Genomic DNA, 24,271 nt, shown 5'->3' with positions numbered 1-24,271 from the left:
AAGGACAAGAAAAAACACATACTAAAATTCACATCAAAAACAGTACAAATTGTGGATATTATAAAGGCACCTTAACAAAAGTATCCCCAATAATTTTTCTTTTCTCTTCAGGACTTGTTGTCATATTTAATGTTTTGCTAATTCTTTTTCGTGGAGTTCTATCTTCATCTGATATTGGTAGAGTTGTTGTTCCGTTGTAGAAAGAATGAGCAGCATTTATCACTGAGGAAGAGAAGAGAAGCACATTTTAAAACTAAAAGAAGATTTTAAACAACATAAATAATGGGTTAAGCTACAGAAAGAAAACCTAGATGGATGCTCTGATCACCCCTTACCTTGGCTACTATTTGAGAACTACCAATAAACCACGATTAATAGAGTCCAGACATAGAAACTCACTAATTTTGTGGGGTTTTTTGAGAATCCTGTAGCATTTGGTAATTTAAGGCCATGATATCATACATTATGCCGTTGCTTTCCCTGTATTCAGTGCCCCACAAGAACAAAAAGCAAAAGCCAAAGGAAGAACCATAGCCCCAAGGGAACTGAAAGTAGTGGTACATACAGTGGGCTCGAAGTCCTCCAAACTGCACTAGCAATCACTGGCTATCCTTTTATTTTTTAAGAGCAAGGTACTTAAAAACTTACTAAGATCTCTACTTGGTAGTAAGGCTGAACAACTGAGTGAACTTCACTGAAATACAGAGGGCTATTTCACTGGGGGACACCAGTGAATTTGTAGTTTCTCTTAAACTGGTCAATTACCCCAGAAAAGACACCTCCAATCTTCTGCCTATCAGCATCTGATAAGGAAACACCAGAAGTGGCAGGGAGAGAGTCATCATTCATTATACAGATTTTTGCTTACTCCTACTGTTTTTAATGTAGAATCTTATTCCTATCCTCAACTATGCCTGGTATTGCTATGCCCAAGTCCAAAGTTTCTTTTATGTAGCCTCTTTAAAGAATAAATCCACAGTCTTCCAATAGGGAGGGATAGCAGCAATTTAGTCCTCTGTTAAGGAAAAGAATCTTCTCAGATTTTCAACCAATCTGTTTAGGCTCACCCAGAGGACCACATCACACAGGGAAGCCAATGTTTCCAAATCTTGAGCCTCCCCACAAGTCCTGCTTTTGTTAGTTTCCTCCCCTTAGCAACATATTACCAGATATGTCTCCTAAGACAAGGGAAAGGAAAGCAAAAATAAACTACTGGGACTACAACAAAATAAAAAGCTTTTGCACAACAAAGGAACCCATCAACAAAATGAAAAGGCAATCTACTAAATGGGAGGATATTGCAAAGGACGTATCTGACAAGGGATTAATATCCAAAATATCTAAGGAATTTATACAACTCAACAGCAAAAACACAAATAACCCAATCAAAAAATGGACAGAGGACCTGAATACACTTATCTCCAAAGAAGATATACAAAAGGCCAACAGGCACATAGAAAGATGCTCAATATTACTACTTATTAGGGAAATGCAAATTAAAACTGCAGTGAGATAACACCTCATACCTGTTAGAATGGCCATCACCAAAATGATGAGATAATAAACACAGACGAGGATGTGGAAAAAAGGGAATCTATGTGCAATGTTAGTAAGATTGTCAATTGATACAGCCACTACAGAAGAGTTCTGGAGGCCTCCAGGGGGGTCAGTCAGTTAAGTGTCCAACTTGATTTCAGCTCAGGTCATGATCTCAGTGTTATGAGATAGAGTCCTGCATTGATCTCCCTGCTCAGCATGGAGTTTGGAGTTTGCCTGAGATTCTCTCTCTCCCTCTGTGTCCCCACCAACCCCTCTACCCCAGCTCACACTCACTCAATCTTTAAAAAAAAAAAAAAAGAAAAAGGAGTTTTTGGAGGATCCTCAAAAAATTACAAATAAAACTGCCATGTGATCCACAATTCCACTTCTGGAGATATATCCAAAGAAAATGAAAACACAAAAAGATAACTGCACTCCCATATTCTTAGTGGCATTATTTGCAATATCTAAGATATGGAAACAACCTAAGTGTCCATCCATGTATGAATAAAGATGATACACACACACACACAGGAAAATTATTTTCCCATAAAAAACAAGGAAACCTACTCTTTGTGATAAAATGCATGGATCTTAAAGGCATTATGTCAAATGAAATAAGTCAGACAAATACTGTATGACCTCACTTATATATAGAATCTAAAAAAATCAAACTCATAGAAAGAGATCAGACTTATCAGAAGTGGAGGGTAAGGAGGAGGAGAATTGGAAGAAGGTGGTTAAAAGGTACAAACTTCCAGTTACAAGATAAATAAGTACTAAGGCTGTATTGTACAACATGACAATTACAGCTAATACTGCTGGTTGATTCACAGAAAAGTTAAGAGTGAATCCTAAGAGTTCACATCATAAAAAGAAAATGTTCTTTTTTATAAGATGGATGTTAACTGACACTGTTGGGAAAATCCTTTCTAAATATATTGCAAAAGCTAATCATCATGCTGTACCCTTAAACTTATATGGTGATGTATGTCAATTATTTCTCAATAAAACTAGAAAAAAAAAGTGACTAGCTCTTCACCTCTCTTCTCTGTATAAGCCTTTCAGATTGTAAAGTAATCTGTACATCCACAGCTGTTGTAGGAAGACTTGGAAATTCTCATACATAAATAATATTATGGATAGGAAAAGAGTACTAAAAAAGAATGAATGCATAGAAGAGAACAGAATGATAGATGTAATTTTATTGATTTTTTTTTATTGATTTGATTTTTTGGAATTTCTACGGATTTCATTTTTAAAATTTATACTGGGACCCCTCTTGAAACAGATAATTAAAATGTAAAAGTAAAATAATTATAAGTTTATTGGAAAACCTGTGCTTCTTTGGGTGTTTTTTTGTTGTTGTTTATGTTTTTAAGATTTGAGAGAGTGTATGTGCCTATGTGAGCACACACAAGGGCAGGGGTTGGGGTGGAGGGATGAAAGGCAGAGAGAGAGAGAATCTCAAGCAGACTCCCTACTGAGTGTGGAAGAGGAGACAAGGCTTGTTCCCACACCCCTGAGATCATGACCTGAGCTAAAATCAAGAGCTAACTGGGGCACCCAGGCACCCTTTGAAACCTGTACTTGGTTAAGACAACAAGCTCACTCAAACCATAGGCTAAATATGATTTGTCAAGTAAGTCCTCACATATAGACTTTTCTGGGGGCTCATCAATACCTTTGACCTGAATTCCAAGCTTTTTGAGGGCCTCTTCTACAGACTGGCTTTCTCGTTTCCTCATAAAGCCATTATCAATATGCACAGCGATGACTTGATCTTGATTCAAAGCACGATTCAGCAAAGCTGTACAAACTGTTGAGTCTACTCCACCGCTGAGTAAAACCTACAAGGTGAAATTAAAAGAAAAATCATGTTGAATACAATAAACAAGAAAGTAAAATAAAATAAAAACTATCAGCTTAAATCAGTACCTTTAAAAACATCGTTTTTATCGAAAGTAAATGTAGTAATTGAAAAAGCGCTCTGAAACAGTGCAACTCACAAAACACCTGATCACCCCGCCAGCATTTAAGGGTTATGGTGATGAACCCAGCTCTGAGTTCTAACATTATCGACATAAATTTGTAGACTTTCAGATGTAAATTCCTTACCAAAACTTTTGATGTGCCTACTCTTTCTTTGATCTCTCGAATGCACTCGAGTTCTCTGTTCTGCACAGTGAAGGTCCCACTGCACCCCGCTATATCATACAGGAAGTTCTTCAGGATTACTTTCCCATTTTCTGTAAGGCCAACTTCAGGGTGGAACTGTGCTCCATATAATTTTTTAGATTCATTTGCTATACCTTTATAGAGAAAATAATCACAAATTAAAAATGTTTTCATGTGGAAGACTCAGCTAAGTACCCATATTAATTCCTCACAATTTCTTCCTCTATAAATGTAAAAACTGATACAACTTAGTGCATTTTTAGTTACAGGAAAAAAAAAACGTAAAACAAACAAAAACTACATAGCCACAATTTTTCTTTAAAGGTCTTTGGGTACCGATTAGTGAACTATATAGGACAGTGAACTAGGTTCTACAGAGATTACCTCATAGTCCTTTCACTTCTCCACCATGATTACTTTGTTTATTTAATACAATGATAACTCAATTTTGGCTCTCAGTCCCACAGGGCTTCCATATGCAATATGCAACTATCAATTTTATGTATTAGAAAATCCTCATGTATTAGGCCTGTCAGAATATTCTACATATTGCTTTCTTAGATACTATTAACCACAAAAGTAACTTCATGGATTTGACTAATGTGTTTCTGATAAATTATGGATTATTTACTAAGCAAAAGATGACAGACTAGATGTTTTACCTATATATGCATTACCCCTGTTTATGGCTCTGATATGTCAAGAAACTTACAACTGGTTAAGTAGTTAAACCAGGCCGAGCAAGCTCCCAAATTCATACCCATTCTACTATACAAAGGAATCTCATATTTTCTTTTTTCTTTTTTAAAGATTTTATTTATTTACCCGACAGACAGAGATCACAAGTAGGCAGAGATGCAGAGGGGGAAGCAGACTCCCCACTAAATAGAGAGCCCGATGCAGGGCTCGATCCCAGGACCCTAGGACCATGACCTGAGCCAAAGGCAGAGACTTTAACCCACTGAGCCACCCATGCGCCCTCAAATTTTCTTTACTTGGGTTCTAGGATACCTCTCTCGGTTCATTTATTTCACTGTCTGCTCCTTCTTAATCTTTGTTGTTTCCTTCACATCTTACTCATCTCATGAAAGTTGCCCAGTACTCACTCAGCCCTTAAATCTCTTCTCTATACGTTGAGTGATCTGCAAATCTCATAACTTTACATTCTACCCATATGATGGTACACCCCCAAATTTATACCTCCAGCCCAATTTTCTACTCTACGGTCTAGACTCCTATATACAACTGCTTACTCATACCTTTTTTCCTATGTGTAATAAGGCACCTTGAATTTAATCCACAAACTTGCATGACTGCATTCTTTCCCTTCAGGTAAACAGAAATTTAAACTTTCTGGATGGTTGTACAAAAAACCTGGGAGTTAAAACTCAATTATACCCTTCTGTCCCCACTCCAAATGCAATCCAACAGCAATTTCTTTGTCTCTGCTTTCAAAAGATATCAGAATCCAATCTCATTTAAGACTAAAATCCAGGCACCTGGGTGGCTCAGTTGGTTAAGCAACTGCCTTCAGCTCAAGTCAGGATCCTGGAGTCCCGGGATCAATTCCCGCACTGGGCTCCCCACTCAGAGGGGAGTCTATTTCTCCCTTTGACTCTCCCCCCTCTCATGCTCTCTCTTTCCCTCTCAAATAAATGAATAAAATCTTAAAAAAAAAAAAAAGGAAGATTAAAATCCTATCCAACATCTTTTCCAACCACAATGGTAAAAAACTAGAAATTACTAGAAAATTCACAAACTCACAGAGATTAAAAAACACGCTCCTGACAAAGGAATGGGTCAAAGGATAAATCAAAAGAGGAAAAAAAAGGCAAATAAAAATGGAAACATAACACCCAAAACTTATGGGATGCAGCAAAAACAATTCTAGGAGGGAAGTTTATGGCAATTAATAATTACACCAAGAACAAAAGATCTCAAAATAAACCTAGACTTCACCAAAAGAACTGTTATAACAAATAAACAATTTCAGTAAGGTTGTGGAATAGCAAATCAACATACCAAAGTCAGTTGTGTTTCTGTAAGTTAAACTACCAGAGAAATTAAGAAAACCTTCCCATTTTCAATAGCACCAAAACAATAGAATATTTAAGAACAAACTTAACCAAGTAGGTGAAAGATACTCAAAACTCTAAGACAATGATGAAAGAGACTGAAGGCACAAATAAATGAAGTAATATCCTATGTTTATAGATTAGAAGAAACTGCTAAAATGTCCATTCTACCCAAAGCTATATACAGATTCAATTCAATCTCTATCAAAATTCCAATGGCTTTTTCATAGAAATAGAAAAAAGGAATCCTAAAATTTGTATCAAACCACAAAAGACCTCAAAGAGCCAAAGCGATCTTGAGGAAAAAAAAGCAGGAGGCATCACATGTCCTGATTTCAAACATTACAAAACAATAGTAATCAAAACAGTACAATATCGGCATAAATACAGACACAGAAACCAAAGAAACAGAATCAAGAGCCCAGAAATAAACCCTTGTATGTATGAGCAATTTACAACCAAGAAGCCAAGTATACACAATGAAGAAAGGGTAATTCTTCAACAATGGTGCAAACCAGACAGCCACATACAAAAGAATGAAACTGGATCCCTACCTTATACCATATACAAAAATCAACTTAAAATGATTAAAGACTTAAACACAAAACCTGAACTCACAAAGCTCCTTGACTTAGCATGTCTTAGCAATGATTTTTGGATTTGACACCAAAAGCAAAGGCAAAAGAAGCAAAAATAAGTGGGACTGTATCGAATTAAAAAGCTTCTGTATAGGAAAGGAAACCATCAACAAAATGAAAAGGCAACCTATGGAATGGAAAAAAAAATCTTTGCAAGCCACTAAAAGGTCAATATACAAAATAAATAAAGAACTCATAAAACTTAAGAAAAAACAAAAACAAACCAACAACCCATGGCCCAATTTAAAAATGGGCAAAAGAGGGGCGCCTGGGTGGCTCAGTGGGTTAAAGCCACTGCCTTCAGCTCAGGTCATGATCCCAGGGTCCTGGAATCGAGCCCCGCTTCGGGCTCTCTGCTCAGCGGGGAGCCTGCTTCCCTTCCTCTCTCTCTGCCTGCCTCTCTGCCTACTTGTGATCTCTGTCAAATAAATAAATAAACTCTTTTAAAAAATAAATAAATAAAAAATAAAATAAAAATAAAAATGGGCAAAAGACTTGAATAGATCTACAAAAACTTGGAAGACCTACAAATGGCCAACACGTAGGTAAAAATGCTCAATATCACTAGGCATCAGAAAATGGAAATTAAATCTACAATGATGTCCTCTCCCACCTGTTAGGACGTCTATTAAAAAAAAGAAAAAAAGGAAGAAGAAGATCAATGCTGGCAAAGAGGCAGAGAAAAGGAACTCCTTGTAAACTGCTGGTGGGATATATATAAACTGGTATAGTCACTAAAGAAAAGAGTATGGAGGTCCCACAAAAAATTAAAACTAGAATTACCATGTGATCCAGCAATTCTACTTCTATGTATACACCCAAAAGATATGAACCCGTTATCTCAAATAGATGTCTGTATGTTCACTGCAGCATTACAACAGACATGACATGGAAACAAGCTAAGTGTATATCAATGGATGAATGGATAAAGAAAATTTATATACATAAACACACACATAACATACATACACAAAATGGAGTATTATTCAGCTTTTAAAAAGAAGGAAACCCTGTCCTTTGCAACAACACAGAAGAACCTGGAGAGTATTAGGCTAAGTGAAATTAGCCAAAGACAAATACTGTATGGTATTGCTTATATGTGGAATCTTAAAAAAAATTAAAAGTTGGACTCAGAAATAGAGAATAGAAAAGTGATCACCAGGGCCTGGCTGGGGGAGATAGGGAGAGGTGGTAAAAGGGTACAAACTTTCAGTTGTAAGATGAGTAAGAATAAAGTCTGAGGACCTAATTAATAATATGGTGACTGTAATTGATAACACTGTATTGGGTAATCTAAATTTGCTGAGAAAACAGAACTTAAATGTTATCACACACAAAAAAGGCAAATATGTGAGGAGATGGATGTTAATTAATTAATTAATTAATTCCATGAGGGACTCCTTTCCTTATGTGTACCTATATCAAATCACATCGTATACTTAATACCTTACAATGTTGTCAATTAACCTTAATAAAGCTAAAAAAAATTTTTAAAAGGTTGAGAGAGGGGGGAAAAAATAAAACTAGCAACCTAGAATTCTGTACCCTGAGAAATTATCCTTCAAAAGTGAAGAAAAATAAAGACTTTCTCAGACAAGCAAATACTGAAGCTGATTGTAGTCAGCACACCGGACTTTCAAGAAACGACAAAAGAATTTCTTGAGAGAGAAGGAAAATGATAAGGGTCAGAAACTTTAGTCTACATAAAGAACATCACTCAAAGTTCCTGCCTCACAGATCCCCAAACCTTTGGAATTTCTAAGAGATGAGAGCGTAACAGTATCTCTCATATTAGTAAGGTGACTTTTGGAAAGCACCTAAGAATAGGGGCTGGTTGCCAGGAGAGATAACCATGTGATTAGAGGCTTGGAACTTTCAGTCTCAACCTCCTGGCCTCCATAGAGGGGAGAGGGGCTGGAGGTTGAATCAACTACCAGGAAGCAATGATTTAATCAATCATGCTTATGTAATAAAGCCTTCATAAAAACCCAAAAGGATGATGTTTGGAGAGCTTCCAGGTTAGTGAACACGTGGAGTTTGGGGAGAATGGTGCACCTGGACAGGGGATGGAAGCTCCATGTCTTTCTCCATTCTCTTCCATCTGGCTGTTCCTGAGTTGTATCCTTCTATGACAATAAACCAGGGATCTAGTGGTAAATGTTTCTCTGAGTTCTGTGAGCCACTCTAGAAAGTTAACTGAACCGAGAAAGAGGTGATGCGAACCTCTGATTTACAGCCAGTCAGTAAGAATATAAGTAACTTGGACCTCTGACTGGTGTCTGAAATCCAAGTAGTGGGTCACTGGAACTTCCAATCAACAGCTGCTCAGTCAGAGGCACAGGTGATAGCCTCGGCTTGCAACTAGTGTATGAAAAGTGTGTGGGTAGGGAAGGGGGCATGATCTTGTGGAACGCAGCCCTCAATCCATGCAATCTAATGCTACCTCTGGGTACAGAATGTCAAAACTGAGATGAGCTGAAGTGACTGCTCAAATACCATACTGGTGTATAAGAACTGCTTATTGGTGAGGAAACCCTCCCCAACCCTCCCCATACTCTGGAAATTGCTCTCAGAACACCAAAAGACCAACAAAAACAGTGCTTAGAGGGAAATTTTCAGCACTAAATACATATATTAGGAAAAAAGAGATTTAAACACAATAGCCTAAACTTCTACTTTAAGAAATAAGAGAAGAGGGGCAAATTAAATCTAAGGTAACCAAAAGAAATAATAAAAGTTAAACAGAAATCAATGAAACTGAAAACAGGAAATCAACAGCAACCACCACCACCACCACCACCACCAGCACAAGCTGGTTCTTTGAAAAGATCAATAAAATTGACAAGCCTCTAGCCAGGTTAACTAAGAAAAAGGGAGAGGACACAAATTACTAATGTCAGAAATGAAAGAGGAGACATCACTACAGGTCCCATGAACATTAAAATAATAAAGGAATACTATGAATAACTCCATGTCCACAAATCTTATAACACAGATGAAATGGACCAATTCTTTGAAAAGACACAACTTACAAACTCACATAAGAAATAGATAATTTCAATAAGCCTCTATCAATTTTAAAAGTTACATGATCTGATTCAATAGATGCAGAAAGGCATCTGAAAAAAAATCCAACACCCATTCACGATAAAAACTCCCTGTAAACTAGGAATATAGGGGAACTTCCTTAACGGGATAAAGAATATCTTCTAAAATCCTACAGCTAAAATCATACCAAACAGAAACTGAAAATTTTCCCACTAAAATCAGGAACTAGGCAAGGATGTTCCCTCTCCCCACTGCTTTTCAACACCAAATAAAAGTCCTAAATGACGCAATAAGAAAAGGAAGTCAAAGGTACACAGGCTGAGAAAGAAGAAATAAAGCTGTCTTTGTTCATAGATGACATAATCATCTGTATAGAAAATCTGAAGGAAAGAAAAAAATCAACAGAAAAACTCCAGCAACTAGTATGTGATTACAGCAGGGTTGTAGGATGTAAGGTTAATACACAAAAGCTCACAACTTTCCTACATACCAGCAAAGAACAAGTGGGATTTGAAATTAAAAACAATTTCAAATAAATGAAATATTAAGGCATAAATCTAACAAAATATGTACAAGATCTATATGAGAAAACAATCACTCTTGACCACTTCCACCTCTACCACACTATTCTTTACACTACTGTCTCCTCTCCTGATTGCTGCAGGAGATTCCTAGCTGATCTCCCTACTTCTACATTTGACCCTTTCTCTTTTCTCTTCACTATGGCCAAGGTAATCCTGAAAGCAGATGATGTGTAAAGCCAACAATTTCATAGTGGCCTCAAATGGCCTGTGTCCTGGCCCCTGTGATAACCTCTCTAACCTCATCTTCTACTACTCTCCTCCAACCATGTAGACTTCCTTGCTGTTCCTCAAACACGGTCCCATCCCAGGAGCTTTGTACTGCTATTTCTTCTTCCCCCAAATATCTAGAAGGGTCAGCACTTACTTACTTCATGTTCAGTATCATTTTATAGGAATACCTTCCCTGAATATCCTATATAAAACAGTAACAACCTTAATCATACATACCCTGTCTGCAACACTCTTCTCTTCCTGTATTTCTTTTCAATGCACTTAAATGCTATCTGACACGTGACATATTCTGTATTTGTGTATTAGCTGTCCCATCACTCCCCCCAACTAGAATGCTGAACAGAGATTTCTGTCCACTTTGTTCATTTCTTTACCCTTGGCACCTGGAAATGTTACTGGCACAAAGTAGGCACACAAATATTGGCTGAATGAATACAAATACGTAAGCCCTCTACCACTGTTAATCTTAAATAAAAACATTTCGACTTACTGTTTAGTGGTGTTTCAAACAAAAAGAACTTTATTAATAAATCCATTTTTTTTTACTGACTTCCAGGATTATTGGTTATTATTTACATAACAAATATTCAAATAAGCAAGTCAAAAAATCGCAAACTGCCAGAAAATCAATTCCTCTTCCTCAAAAAAGAAGAGAATAAAAATGGCTTTAAAGTACAGATTGGCAGGGCACCTGGGTGGCTCAGATGGTTAAAGCCTCTGCCTTCGGCTCAAGTCATGATCCAAGCATCCTGGGATCGAGCCCCGCATCGGGCTCTCTCCTTGGTGGGGAGCCTGCTTCCTCCTCTCTCTGCCTGCCTCTCTGCCTACTTGTGATCTCTCTCTGTCGAATAAATAAATAAAATCTTTAAAAAATAAAAAATAAAAAAGTAATAAAGTACAGATTTGCAAAATTTCTACAAAGGACTAAATCGTACAAATTTTAGGCTCTGTGGGACACATGCATACAGTTCCTGTCTTTAATTATAACCCTTTAATAACATAACAGTCTATAAGCTAGATTTGACCCACAGCTCACAGTTTGCCAACCCTGCATCAGAGAAACATCCTGAATGCTTAGTCTGGTGTTTCACAGATATCTAAGATACATGCCTATGTATACCTAAGAAAGGCATTTAAAAACCCAATTATGAATAAAGCACCCTAGAAAAACAGACAATTCTCAAATTTTTCCTGGGCCATAAAAGTGGTGTTTTACATCCAGAGAACTTTTATTAGAATGAACATTTTTTAAAGTATTTCGGAGAAACCAGTGACTTCTCAATAATCTAATATTAAATTCCCTTCATAAATTAATATTTGATCCTATGACATTAATAATAACTTTTAGAAATAAAAAAGTAGGAAACAGTACCTCAAAGAGAAACATATTCTTAGACTCTTCAGGTAAGTTTTTTAAAATGAAATCTGCAAAAGTTTTAAAATTTTCACCTGCCACAATGTTCCCAGAACGTGCCACAACCTTGAATCCATCAGCCACTTTGTCTACACTATCTCCATGGGTAAGCAAAACAATTTCTTCCTTCTGAAGACCCCTAAACATACAAAAAATAAAACACAACACAGAAATATCTTAAAAACATGGTCAATGGGATCTTATTCTTTATTTTTTCCAACTTTATTGAAATATAATTGATCTATACCACCGTATAAGTTAAAGATGTACAATATGATATTTTGCTATAGATAATGAAATAATTACCACAATAAAGTTAGTTAACACATACCTTACACATCACATAGTTACTATTTTTTTATGTATATGGAAGAACATTTAAGACCTACTCTCAGCAACTATTAAGTATACAAGACAGTGCTGTTAACTATAGTCACCATGCCTGATTATTAGATCCCCAGAATTTATTCATCTTATAACTAAAATTTGTTCTTTTCCTTTAAAATACTAACTCACCATATGTGTAAATCAAAAAAATAGAAAAAATGTAGGAGTGCAACACAGTTAGAATTTAAATTTATTCTATGCAGCCAATAGGAGTACTAAATCTCAAAAAAAGGCAATCTGTAAAAATTGAAAACTGAAAAAATATATATTTAAAAGTTGGTGGTATAACCACATGCATAAAAAATTATTTCAAGAAGCTACAAAATAATAATTTCAACATTTTATCTCTACTAGGATTTATCTTAAGAACAGAAGGCATTTCAGAGATCTAAACATTAGGTAGTTTTGTATCAGAAAGTGATAGTACCAACACTGATGTTATTTTACACCTATATATAGGATAAATATATGCATGTTATAGGTTAAAACAAATATTAAATAATTAGGAATTGAGGTTTTTTCAGCCTTAGAGTAAGGAGATACAAAAATCAAAGTTATAAGATAAAAACCCATAAACTTTCATTTTAAATGGAATTAAGAGTATACATGGATTTTGTTTTCTCTGTAAGAATATATACTGACTAACTTTACTCACTAAAAAGGCCTAGAAACAAAGACAACCCAGTAGCAATGTGGACCTCTACTTCTCATGCCAAATGAATTAAAGGCATGGTTTAAAGATGATATAAGTAACATTTATCAAATGCAACATGTGGACTTTCTCTCGATCCTGATTCAAACAAATCAACTATAAAAAGGTATTTCTTACATTATGAGAAAATCTGACAGAGGACTGAATATTAAATATTGAGAAGTAAAAAAAAAGAAGTTAAAAATAAAGCAAGAAGATAAACTACATTAAAGCCAAATGGATGTTTCATGTTTACTAGTGTTGTCATCGTTGTTGCTTAGGATTAATGCAGGCTGTGAATGAGTTCCAGAATTTTACAACTAGGAAGACAGAAAAACTTTAAATTTTAACCAGATCTTTAGATATCAAGCTTCTGCAGTATCATACCACCATGATTCCTAAAATGGTTTTCAAGACTAGTCACTTTAGATACAGAAGAATGTAAGCAGAACCTCTCCATTATGAAATGGAAGAAGCACTGGATTTCAAGTTCATTTTGGTAATGAGTAGCTTCAGTTCATAAGATTATTTTGAGCCACCATGGCTTTTTTATTTATCTTCATTAATCTTGAAAAACAAGAATCTTTGAACAGATATACTTATTTTTGCTCTACCTCAAAATTAAAGAGAAGCCAGTCACAGCCAGTTTTGTGTATAAACTGGGATATCTCCATTTCAGATATTAAGTTTATAACTTGGCTTTTAAAATTTCTGATCTGTCCAACTTGGAGGAAACTATTCATTAAGAATTAATTTAGGCACAAGTATGTTAATAAACAAAACATACCTATAACTAAAAATAATTAGCCCAATTAAAAGAAATAACAATAAGTAACTGTATAATAGACTTTAGGAATCACTATGTTGTACACTTGAAACTAATGCTAACATTGTATCAACTATATTTCAGTTATAAATAGATAAAAGTAAATTTCTTGGATTAACACACAAAGAAAGGGGTAACTGGCTCACTAACTGACATCACCTTGCATTTAATGCAGTTAGAGGGAAATGTAATTTTAAAGTAAAAATGAAATTTAAGGGGTGCCTGGCTGGGTCTGCCAGTAGAACATGCAACTCTTGATCTCAGGGTTCTAAGCTTGAGCCCCACCTTAGGTGAAGGATTACTTGAAATCTTTTAAAAAACAAAAATGATGGGACGCCTGGGTGGCTCAGTGGGTTAAAGCCTCTGCCTTCAGCTCGGGTCATGATCCCGGGGTCCTGGGATTGAGCCCCACATCAGACTCTCTTCTCGGCGGGGAGCCTGCTTCCCCCTCTCTCTCTGCCTGCCTCGCTGCCTACTTGTGATCTCTGTCTGTCAAATGGATAAAATCTTTAAAAAAAAATTATTAAAAATGAAATTTAAGTCAAAATGAAGCAAGACAGGTGACATCTGACTGACTCAGTCAACAGAGCAAACAACTCTTGATCCTGGGGTGTGAGTTTGAGCCCCACACTGGACACAGAAATTATTTTAAAATTAAAAAAAAAAAAAAAGGCAAGTGAGTAATCCTATCAATAGGCCAGTAAAATGAGCTTTACCCAAAACATGGAAACCCTCTCTCCCCCCACCACCACCAAAAAAGCTTCTGGTCCTCTGGAAAACTGAATGAAAATGCAGCCTTTTTTTTTTTTTTTTCTTAAGTCAAGCAGAAGATAAATGTTTCCAGGAAACTAGTGATTAGCTCATCCACCAATTTTTAAATAGATTAGAGCTAAAGCACCTAATCTGTTGTTACCTAGAACAAAAATCAATTAATACATTCACTTTATTAAAAGTACACTAGGTACAGTTATGCTCAACACAGAGAAAGTGAGAAGGAGGGAAACATAACATATATTTAATAATGACTCCAACAAATTGGCTGTTTGCCAAGTACCGAGCAAACTATGAGGGAAGAGATATACACACATTTGGTATATGCAAGGGTTTAAAACATTACCCATTTGCCACTTCTGGCACATTAATGTTTAGAATCACACTCCAAAGAGTGAAAAGGAAAAACTACAAATGCTGGCATCATGGTATGCAATCCCAAAATCCCAGGTGCTTTTAAGTTATGTCGTAAGTGCTTTCCTTATCCCTACTTAGCATCACCACCATCCTCTGCCACCATGACACTCAAACGGAAAACAAATATGACAGTTACACCTCTGACCACTAATGTGGTCTTAATTTGTCTAAGAATTATGAATCTCTAATTCTTAAGAATAACAACCCCAACTTTAAGTCAGTCACTCTACTAACTGTTCTTACACATCTAAAAATATTTATAATACCTGAACAGTGAGCACGTGTTGTCCACACTAATACTGAAGACTCCGTCTTCTCTAACACTTTTTTTGTGCACAGTACCTCCAAATACCTTATTCATCATCTGTTCAAAGAGAAAATAAATTGACATTAATATGAACCAAAAAGAATTACCCAATCATTTTATTATGCTAATTTAATAACTTATATTCCTGTTTGCAGGATATCTGCTATGTTCATGCCCCCAAAATAAAGAGTTAGATAAATGTAGATAGCTTGGTATTATTAAATGTAATTATACAGTTATTAAGAGGAATAGTTTTAAAACAAAACTAGATTAGAAATCTGACCGGAGGTTAATTTCTATTAAACACTGGCAGATTTTCCATTTAGTGTACTTTAATTCATCTGTGAAAAATAGGTATTTAATACTTACACCTGGGTTTAATTTAAAAACCTTTTAAAAGGTACTCTGAGCTTAGAAAAAGCTAGAGCAGGTGATAGGAAGAGCTGTGGTATTAAAACTAGGCAGATAACAAATTTCTCCAAGTAATCCACCCTTTGGCCACAAAGGAACAGTCTGAAAGCCTGCAGAGGCTATGCTAAGGAGAGAACATTGGCAAGAAAATCTGGTCTTTCAATTAAACTCATCTGTACAAATTCCATATACCTACAGACACTTATATCAAATTATCTCTTCATTCTGCCCCTCCTTGTGCCAATCAACCTTCTTATTTATCATTCACATGTGCCCGACACGCCCCATCCAACACCAAATAAACACACACAAAATTTCTACAGTCGTTAATTCTGCCTTGATATAATCACCACGACTCATCTTGGTATATCTGTTCCACATCATAAGATACCTGCCATAACCGTGCAGGATACAGGTTGACCAAGCTTCCAACAAAAAGGCAGGCACAGGGCTAAATAAGTATTCATTCTTATAATGCACAGTGGAATAGCCTTCAAAATCATCAGCAAATGCTGCCCTCTACATTCTCCTCTTAAGACACTGACAATAAAGGGGCGCCTGGGTGGGTCAGTGGGTTAAAGCCTGCCTTCGGCTCAGGTCGTGATCCCAGGGTCCTGGGATCAAGCTCCACATCAGGCTCTCTGCTCCATGGGGATCCTGCTTCCCCCTCTCTCTCTGCCTCTCCGCCTACTTGTGATCTGTCAAATAAATAAAATCTTAAAAAAAAAAAAAAAGACATTGACAATAAAGGTTATTGCAATAAAGGTTGGGTTAAGTTCAGCAGGGAAAAAACCTGTTAACCCATTTAGCCCAGTACTTCCCAAACAAAAAACCCAAACTCAGGTTATCAAATACTTTCTGAAGCACATTTTAGGAACACTGCTACAGACTAACCAGTCCCCCTGCCTCTAGTCACTTCTCTTCTTCCCCCCATTCTGTACTCCAGCCATTCAAGCTAATGTAATTGCCAAAACAGACCATGTTCTCTCCCCCTTGTCTTCAGGTCTCTTCACAGTCCCAGAGGCCTAATAAAGTATGTGGCCCAAAGTAGTTACTAAAAGTTACTAAATGAAAAATTAAGTGGGGCGCCTGGGTGGCTCAGTGGGTTAGAGCCTCTGCCTTCGGCTCAGGTCATGATCCCAGAGTGCTGGGATCAAGCCCCACATCGGGCTCTCTGCTCCGCAGGGAGCCTGCTTCCCCCTCTCTCTCTGCCTGCCTCTCTGCCTACTTGTGATCTCCGTCAAATAAATAAACAAAATTAAAAAAAAAAAAATTAAGTGCTTTCTTCTATATACTCAGTGAACCCTATGTAACTCTACCGCCCTTAATTTGCTGTTCTTAATTAGAAGACAGCTGAATGATCAAGAGAAGTAAAACTGTTGGAACTCAATACAATTTAAAAGTCCACAAAATCTAAACTAAATGCTTTTACAAAGCCAAGGGCTTGCAATAAAATTTAAAGCTATCTCACCTGTTCAGAACCATAAGAGACTCTTAGTCTCAGGAAACAAACTGAGGTTGCTGGAGGAGAAGCGGGTGGGAGGGATAGGGTGGCTGGGTGATGGACATTGGGGAGGGTATGTGCTATGGTGAGTGCTGTGAAGAGTATAAGACTGATGAATCGCAGACCTATACCCTTGAAAGAAGTAATACATTACATGTTAATTTCAAATAAATAAGTAAATAAATAAATATACAAATAACAACCCCAAAAAAAGAAGGCTTTCCTGTGTATTTCCGATTCTTAACTATGCTACTTATGGTTGAAATGCAAAGAGCTGAACAACGAGCTAAGTTTGTGTTTGTGGGAGGAAGGGATAACTTTATGTATAATGAAACAATTTGCCTTCTCAAATTTTTGTTTTAATATTCTACTTTAACCTAAGGAAATGGTTCTCAGTATGGATTCCTCATATACCCAATGTCCTAAATGCCTCAAAAGAAAACGCATGTAGTACTCCAGATCCACCATCCCAATCAGATCAGCTCCTCTGTCTTGTCAGTTTTACAATAAGGTTTAGATTTCAGAATGAAGAATGGAAAGAAATTCCCTTTTAAATAAAAGTAATTTGACAAAAATCTTGTAAGACAGTGTGAAAAGAAACCAAACACTTATGATATGCTTTCGTAGAAAGAAAAAAAAAAATTACAACAATGAAGAGACAAGTCACAATCTAAAAGGTATCTGCTATATATAATTGGCTAACGACTGGCATCTAGCATATACAAACACAGTAAGACAGTGTAACAGAAAAATGAGCAAAACTCTTAAACATGCCTTTACAGTAAAGCAGTATTACTGGCAAATAAACATACAAATTCTACAATAAGAAGGAAAACGAACATTAAGAGTACAATGTGATCCCATTTAATACCTCTTCAGAGAGGCAAACACAAAAAGAAATCTGACAATGTTAAGATTTGACAGGGATACGGAGCACAAGGAATTTTTATAGACAGTTGTGGCAATGTAAATTAGAGGAAAATATAACCTAGTGAAGCCAAGAGTCAGCATTTTAACTCAAGGTTACCCTGGAGAAAAGTTTGAGTATGTATAACACCAGAAGACAAATACAAAAATATCCGTGGCAATATTGTCTGTGATAGCAAAAAATGAAAAAGATCAGCAATACTAACAGTGAAATATATAATTAATCTGTGCTATTTAAACAATAAATTCAATAGTGAAAATGAGTAACTTAAAATTAAATGTATTAACATGAATGAATCTTAAAACCAAAGCTCATGGGGTGCCTGGGTGGCTCAGTTGGTTAAGCGATTACCTTTAGCTCAGGTCATGATCTTGGGGCCATGGGATCGAGACCCACATCAGGGTCCCTGCTCAGCGGGGAGCCTGCTTCTCCCTCTTCCACTCTCCCTGCTTCTTCTCTCTCTTTGTGTCAAATAAATAAAATCTTAAAAAAACAAAACAAAACCCAAAGCTCGTAATAATACATGCAGGATTTCATTTATACATGCAGGATTTCATTTATAAAAAGGTCAATGGGCAAAACTAAATACGTTACTTAGAGATATAAACTTATGTATAAAGCTGTAAAGGGGAAAAAAGGGAATGAATAACAAAATTCAGGGAAAGTGCTGCCTCTGGTAAGAAAAGAGAACAACATGAATGGAGAAAAATATAAAGAGTTTCAAAAGTTCTACTAATACTCTTATTTCTTACTCTGTGTGAGGGGATATAGAGATAAAAGGAGCAATGGGCAAGACAGACTTTTTTCTTCTAAAGAAAAGAATTACCAGAAAGCTATTAAAAAGGCTCCTACCAGTGAATGGGAAAGATGGTACATAAGAAATTGAAATATACTAAAATTTCAGGATGCTACTGGAAGTAAAAGCAAACACTAGAATGAAACCTTTGGTGCTAAACTTACCCAACTAATAGTCACTAAGAAATGGCCTTTAAAAACAGCATATTAGCTAGAGGGTGTCCTCTACACCAATATTTCATGGAAAGACAATTATTATCTAAAGGACCAAGATCAGCCTATTTTATTGTCCTAATATATGTAAATTCAGAGGACAGAAGGCAAACAGTTTTACGTATTTAACATGAGTAGGCCTACCTGGGGTTACCATAAGATCTCTACTGAATGACAGAAGAGGGAGGCCTTACAATTACATAGGGGACTGGAAAAAGGGAGAAACAGTCAGTCACTAGCACTTAAATTAAGCATCATTTTCCAGACATATTTCACTATAAGGGGTGATAAAAAAAGATATGTGAGACTCTTCCTTACAGAATGTTGTAATACCTTTCAGTACACTAAACATCATTTAACTTAAGTTGTGCTACATGATTAATACTGACTACTCTGGCATGGGAGATCAATAAATTATCTAAAAACTTTACATCCTAGGGCAAAGGTATATTTAAGGAAAAAAAAAAAAAAAAAGCCAACCAGTTTCTTATGTTCAACTCAATCAAGATGTAGGCTCTTCTAAGAAAATGTATTCATTAGAATACTATATAAGAATATCCAAAAGTAAGTTATTATCCAAGTCAAATTCATAATCCCACCACTTCACTTTTCAGAGAACTTTACCAGGAGAAAAAAAGTCTTTTACTAGAAAATGCTTGTTGCCTAGAGAAGAAAATATCCATTGTTGTAGCTTTTGTACTTCATACATCACATATGATCAGTATTTTCCTCTAAATCAAAGTGGAAAACTATAATGAACAATTAGCAAGAAATGAAATCTGGTAAAGCTGTTTTACAGAGGAGTGATTCCTAATATTCTGCTTTTGAATCATGTATTAGAACAATAAAAATATTCATTCCTAAGCAAACACTGATCTTTTATTTTTTTTTCTTTGCTGAATGCTCCAGAGCCAGATAAAAGAAAATATACCAGTCTGCTCACTTTCTACCTTTTAAACAGCCTCCTTCTGTACAATATTCATATTAAAGCTCAGCAATTTCAACCATATTGTTTAAGAAAAAAAAAAAGACTCCGTTTTGCTCGCTTATTAAAATTTCAGATTATCTTCAATCCAAGGACTTGAAACAACTTAGTCATTGGGAAAAAGAACACATCATCTTAAGCCACATATATCTGAAATCAAAAGTTAATGAACAATTCTCTATAATCAATTAGGGAGGACCAGAGTATCATGATGAAATTAAAAAGGTGATATTTTAATTAACACCAATTCCATTTGGTCAGTTAGGATCTTACAATTAGATATCCTACTTGTATTCTGACTCTGTCTTCCCTTCTGATTTAGTACAGGCTAAAGCAAAAAGGTAGGCAAAAGGAAAGAGATCAAGATCATTCACAAACAAATGAATCCAGTCACTACATTTATTTGGCTATTCTTGTCACAGAGAATTCTGAGTTTAAAAAAAAAAAAAACAACTACCTTGCTTCCGACACTAGAAAAGGCAAAATACTATAACGTCAATCACTAATTCTATTACTCAGGGAATACTATCCCAGCTAGCTCAATTTTCAGATGATATGGTTAAGTAAGATATATTGTAAGCAAAATGATTTTCTAGTTGAGATAACTTTTAACAATCACTAGGGATAACTTTTCTTAAATGTACTTGTTTCTATTCCCACCTCCTTAGGAAACAGATCTTACTGAACAAATCATTCTAAGCAAGAACTTAGCATATTACTGGCTCAGTATTATCTTTCTATCATCTTACTCAGTAATCACATTCTACTTGTCAAATAAACCTATACTCCTCTAAAAAGGTAACAAAGCAGCCAAAACAGATTTCTAAACACTTAACTTAGAGAAGAAAAGTTTTATACCTAGACCTCAGTTCCTATTTATTCTTGTTTTTGATACGATTCTAAGGTATCCATACTCATTAATGATACAGTGGAGACACCTGGCAAACACCATCGTAACCAACTAATCAAAACTAACATCACCTGTCATGGCACACACTGACATCATGTGCCTCCTAATGAGCTGCTCTGAGAAGAGCACAGCCTCGCTTCTGAGCTACGCCTGCCAAAAATACATTACCTGAACCTAACAAGGAGGAAACATCAAATAAATCAAAACTGAAGGATAATCTGTAACTGGAATGTCTTTTTTTTAATGTCAAGATCATGAAAGAAGAAACGACTGAGGAATAAAATAAAAATAAAGAAGTCTAATAAAGAGACATGACAACTAAATATAACACATGATCCTAGACTGGACACAGTATCTACAAGGGACATTAAGGAGACAAACAGTGAAATGTGAATGCTGCCTGTGGATTAGAGGCAAAACTGAATCAATGTTAACTTCCTGATTTTGATATCTGGACTGTGGTTACATGGGAGAGAGCCCTAGTTCTTGGGAAATACAACAAGTGACAGGACATGATGTGTGCAACTTATCTTCAAATAGTTAAAAATGTCAACAGCAAGGAGGGCACCTGGGTCGTTCAGTCAGTTAAGCATCCAACTCTTGATTTTGCCTCAGGTGATGATCTCGGGGTGCGGGGTCATGGAATCAAGCCCCCCGCCCCCCAACCTTGGGACTCTGCACTCAGCACAGAGTCAGCTTGAGATACTCTCACTCTCCCCTCTGCCCCTCCCCTGGCTCATGCACAAATGCCGGCTTGCTGTCTCTAAAGTAAATAAATCTTTTTTAAAATGTCAACAGTAAGGGAGTTGAGTAAAAATATAGAGGAGCTCTGTGCACTATTTCTGTAACATGTAAATTTGAATGTCTAAGTTTTTTTTAAAGGACGGTGTTATGTTGTATGCAGAATATAGTTAATTCTCTAAAAACAGATTACCACCCAGGTCAGTTCTGCCATACTGCTATAACATTTGTCAACAATTGCAACATGCACAAATTAGCTCATCCATTATCCGAAGTACTCTAAAGACAGAAAATATTAATACAATAAGAATCACAAACAGAATAATCAGGTCAACTCTTAAGGCGAATTCACAGATGTACCTGCATGCCATAGCAAATCCCAAGGACAGGCTTGCCAATAGTGAATATCGCTGGGTCAAACCAGGGAGCATCTTCTGCATACACAGAATTAGGTCCTCCAGAGATGATAACTGCACTGTGGATTTAAGGAAGAGAGTCAGTGAAGAATCCGCTAACTGCTCACTTTTATCCCGAAGTCCATGCCCTCTCTCCCTTGAAGCTCTGAGGGAGACTCAGTACAGATGCAAAGATTCTGTTATGTTTTCAGTATGCTGTAGCAGATCCAGCCTCCTACACAACTCAATCACCTGTACTCTGCTTCACTGCAATGTGTGAAAGTCCATCAATTCAACATTCGCTTGTTAATAAGTACAAACTTCAAATACATAAACACTAATGTTTCTAGCTGTAAAGGTTTAGCATGAATTTGTTTTGTCCTCTGCATTAACGAAGGAGAAATGAAAATTCTAAACGGAGACAGAGAAAACACAGGTCTTCCGGGAAGCAAGGAGTAGAGCAGGTCTAAGGAAGACCCTGGATGACACAGAATATAAATAACCTAACTTTGTCGTTGAAAACCTATCCAGCACTCCCAACAGGTGTACCTGAGACCCAGGAAAAGAAGCTGATATATGAATTTTGCCCATATGTCATTCTCTCAGAACCCAGATCAGTATTCTAACTTCACTAGATTATAATTTATAGAGCATTCTATGGGTTAACTTGGGAGTCGAACTGTTATTACGGAAAAGTCTCCAAACTGAGGCCTATGCTCTTCACGTGGCCACTGACAGATCTAATCTGGTCCTCAGCATACACTCAAAGGATTGAGAACATTTTAGTATTACGAATTTTACGTAAAAATCCAGATTTCTGGGCTTTCTTTAGGAAGATGGGGAAAATATCTAGCAGCACTTGACCTTCACTCATGGCTACAAGCAACTGGAATCACAGAGAGACCTGAACCTTCAGACTACTGCTCCCCAGTCTGCCACACATGCCCTCTTATACAATAGAGGCATACCTACACTCATCACTTAATCTAAAGTATCCTCGAACTCATTTGAGATTTGAGTTTTGCAGGAATCCTGATTTATCTACATTCCTAAAGGACAATGCATTTTAATATCTAACCAAAATCTTACAAATTTAGGCAATTCACTTTATAATTAGCAGCTGCTTGCCATATAAAAACGCACAAACTAGGGGCGCCTAGGTGGCTCAGTTGTTAAGTGGCTGCCTTCGGCTCTAGTCATGATCCCGGGGTGCTGGAATCAAGCCCAGCATCGGGCTCTCTGTTCAGTGGAAAGCCTGCTTCTTCCTCTCCCACTGCCCCTCTGCTTGTGTTCTCTCTCTTACTGTCTCTCTTTCTCTGTCAAATAAATAAATAAAACCTTTAAAAAAGCACACACACATGCACAAACTACAGGCTTATAATACATCCAGAAGAATGATGTACTAGTCAAATTCATAAAAATTATTCAGCAAGATTGGACATTTAAAAAAATATATAACAATTCAAGTGAGCTCAAAGGCCCCACTCTTTGAGCTTTGTATTGCTAACTTGAATTATGCTATTCATCATGTTTGTTAGTCTATCTCCTGCAAAAGAAACTAAAGACAACCAACTCAGATGATAAATGTAACATCTTTAAGATAACAATCCTAAAAGGGTGTAGTTAGCCTTAAGGGTAGATATGCAACTCAGGTCTTTAAAAATGCATAACCTAAATTCCCTAAAACATACTTAATAAACAAGACCTCTGAATTTCAGTATATTATACTTAGTTTTATAAAAGATAACCACCACGGGACTGACCAGCATCCCTCATTAATCTGCTAAACAACTCAGGACTGTAAGATTCTTAAGACTATTAAAAAGAAAAGGGAATGGACTTAGTGAAAGATGAAACTCAAGCAGTACTTAAGCCAATTATGAAAATTCTTATCTCAATAACTCTCAAGGAAAGCTAATCACTCTTTCTGAGTCTTCTAGTTCTTCCCTGCAATTATTTTGAAACTAACTTGCAATTACAAAGCCAATAAAGCCACAAGGCATTCCAGGTAGGAATTTTAAGCAGGTCAAACTTCTAAAAACAAGTAGGTTAAGAGGTCTCTCCTCTCATAATACTAATATTCTAGGAAAAGGATGATCAACTAGGTATCTTAGCAGCCAGGATTATAGTAAGCAAAGCCACAGGGCTATAGTTCCTACACTCCTACACAGAAAGAACCCAAGCAGAACACAGAAAGACACAAGCAGGACCTAGGAATTGTTTATAATCAGGTGGTAGGAAAAACAATTAGCATTCTATTGCCAAGTATTTGACTACTTTATT

At 36.4% G+C, this 24,271-nt stretch overlaps 1 protein-coding gene across 2 annotated transcripts in view; it reads right to left on the bottom strand.

Moving 5' to 3' along the window:
* Window positions 1-24,271, bottom strand: part of GMPS (guanine monophosphate synthase) — a 74,629-nt gene that overhangs the window by 19,082 nt on the left and 31,276 nt on the right. For both annotated transcript variants that reach the window (XM_047728624.1, XM_047728628.1), the window contains exons 3-8: window positions 21,954-22,068; window positions 15,066-15,163; window positions 11,743-11,846; window positions 3,658-3,851; window positions 3,224-3,389; window positions 71-222 (exon numbers count right to left, since the gene is read on the bottom strand). In XM_047728624.1, the coding sequence (XP_047584580.1) occupies window positions 71-222; window positions 3,224-3,389; window positions 3,658-3,851; window positions 11,743-11,846; window positions 15,066-15,163; window positions 21,954-22,068 (829 nt within the window). The remainder of the gene's footprint in view (window positions 1-70; window positions 223-3,223; window positions 3,390-3,657; window positions 3,852-11,742; window positions 11,847-15,065; window positions 15,164-21,953; window positions 22,069-24,271) is intronic.

Source organism: Lutra lutra, chromosome 1, assembly GCF_902655055.1.
Source record: "Lutra lutra chromosome 1, mLutLut1.2, whole genome shotgun sequence".
In the NCBI taxonomy this organism is placed as follows: Eukaryota; Metazoa; Chordata; class Mammalia; order Carnivora; family Mustelidae; genus Lutra; species Lutra lutra.
This window is presented reverse-complemented; position numbering and strand designations above follow the sequence as displayed.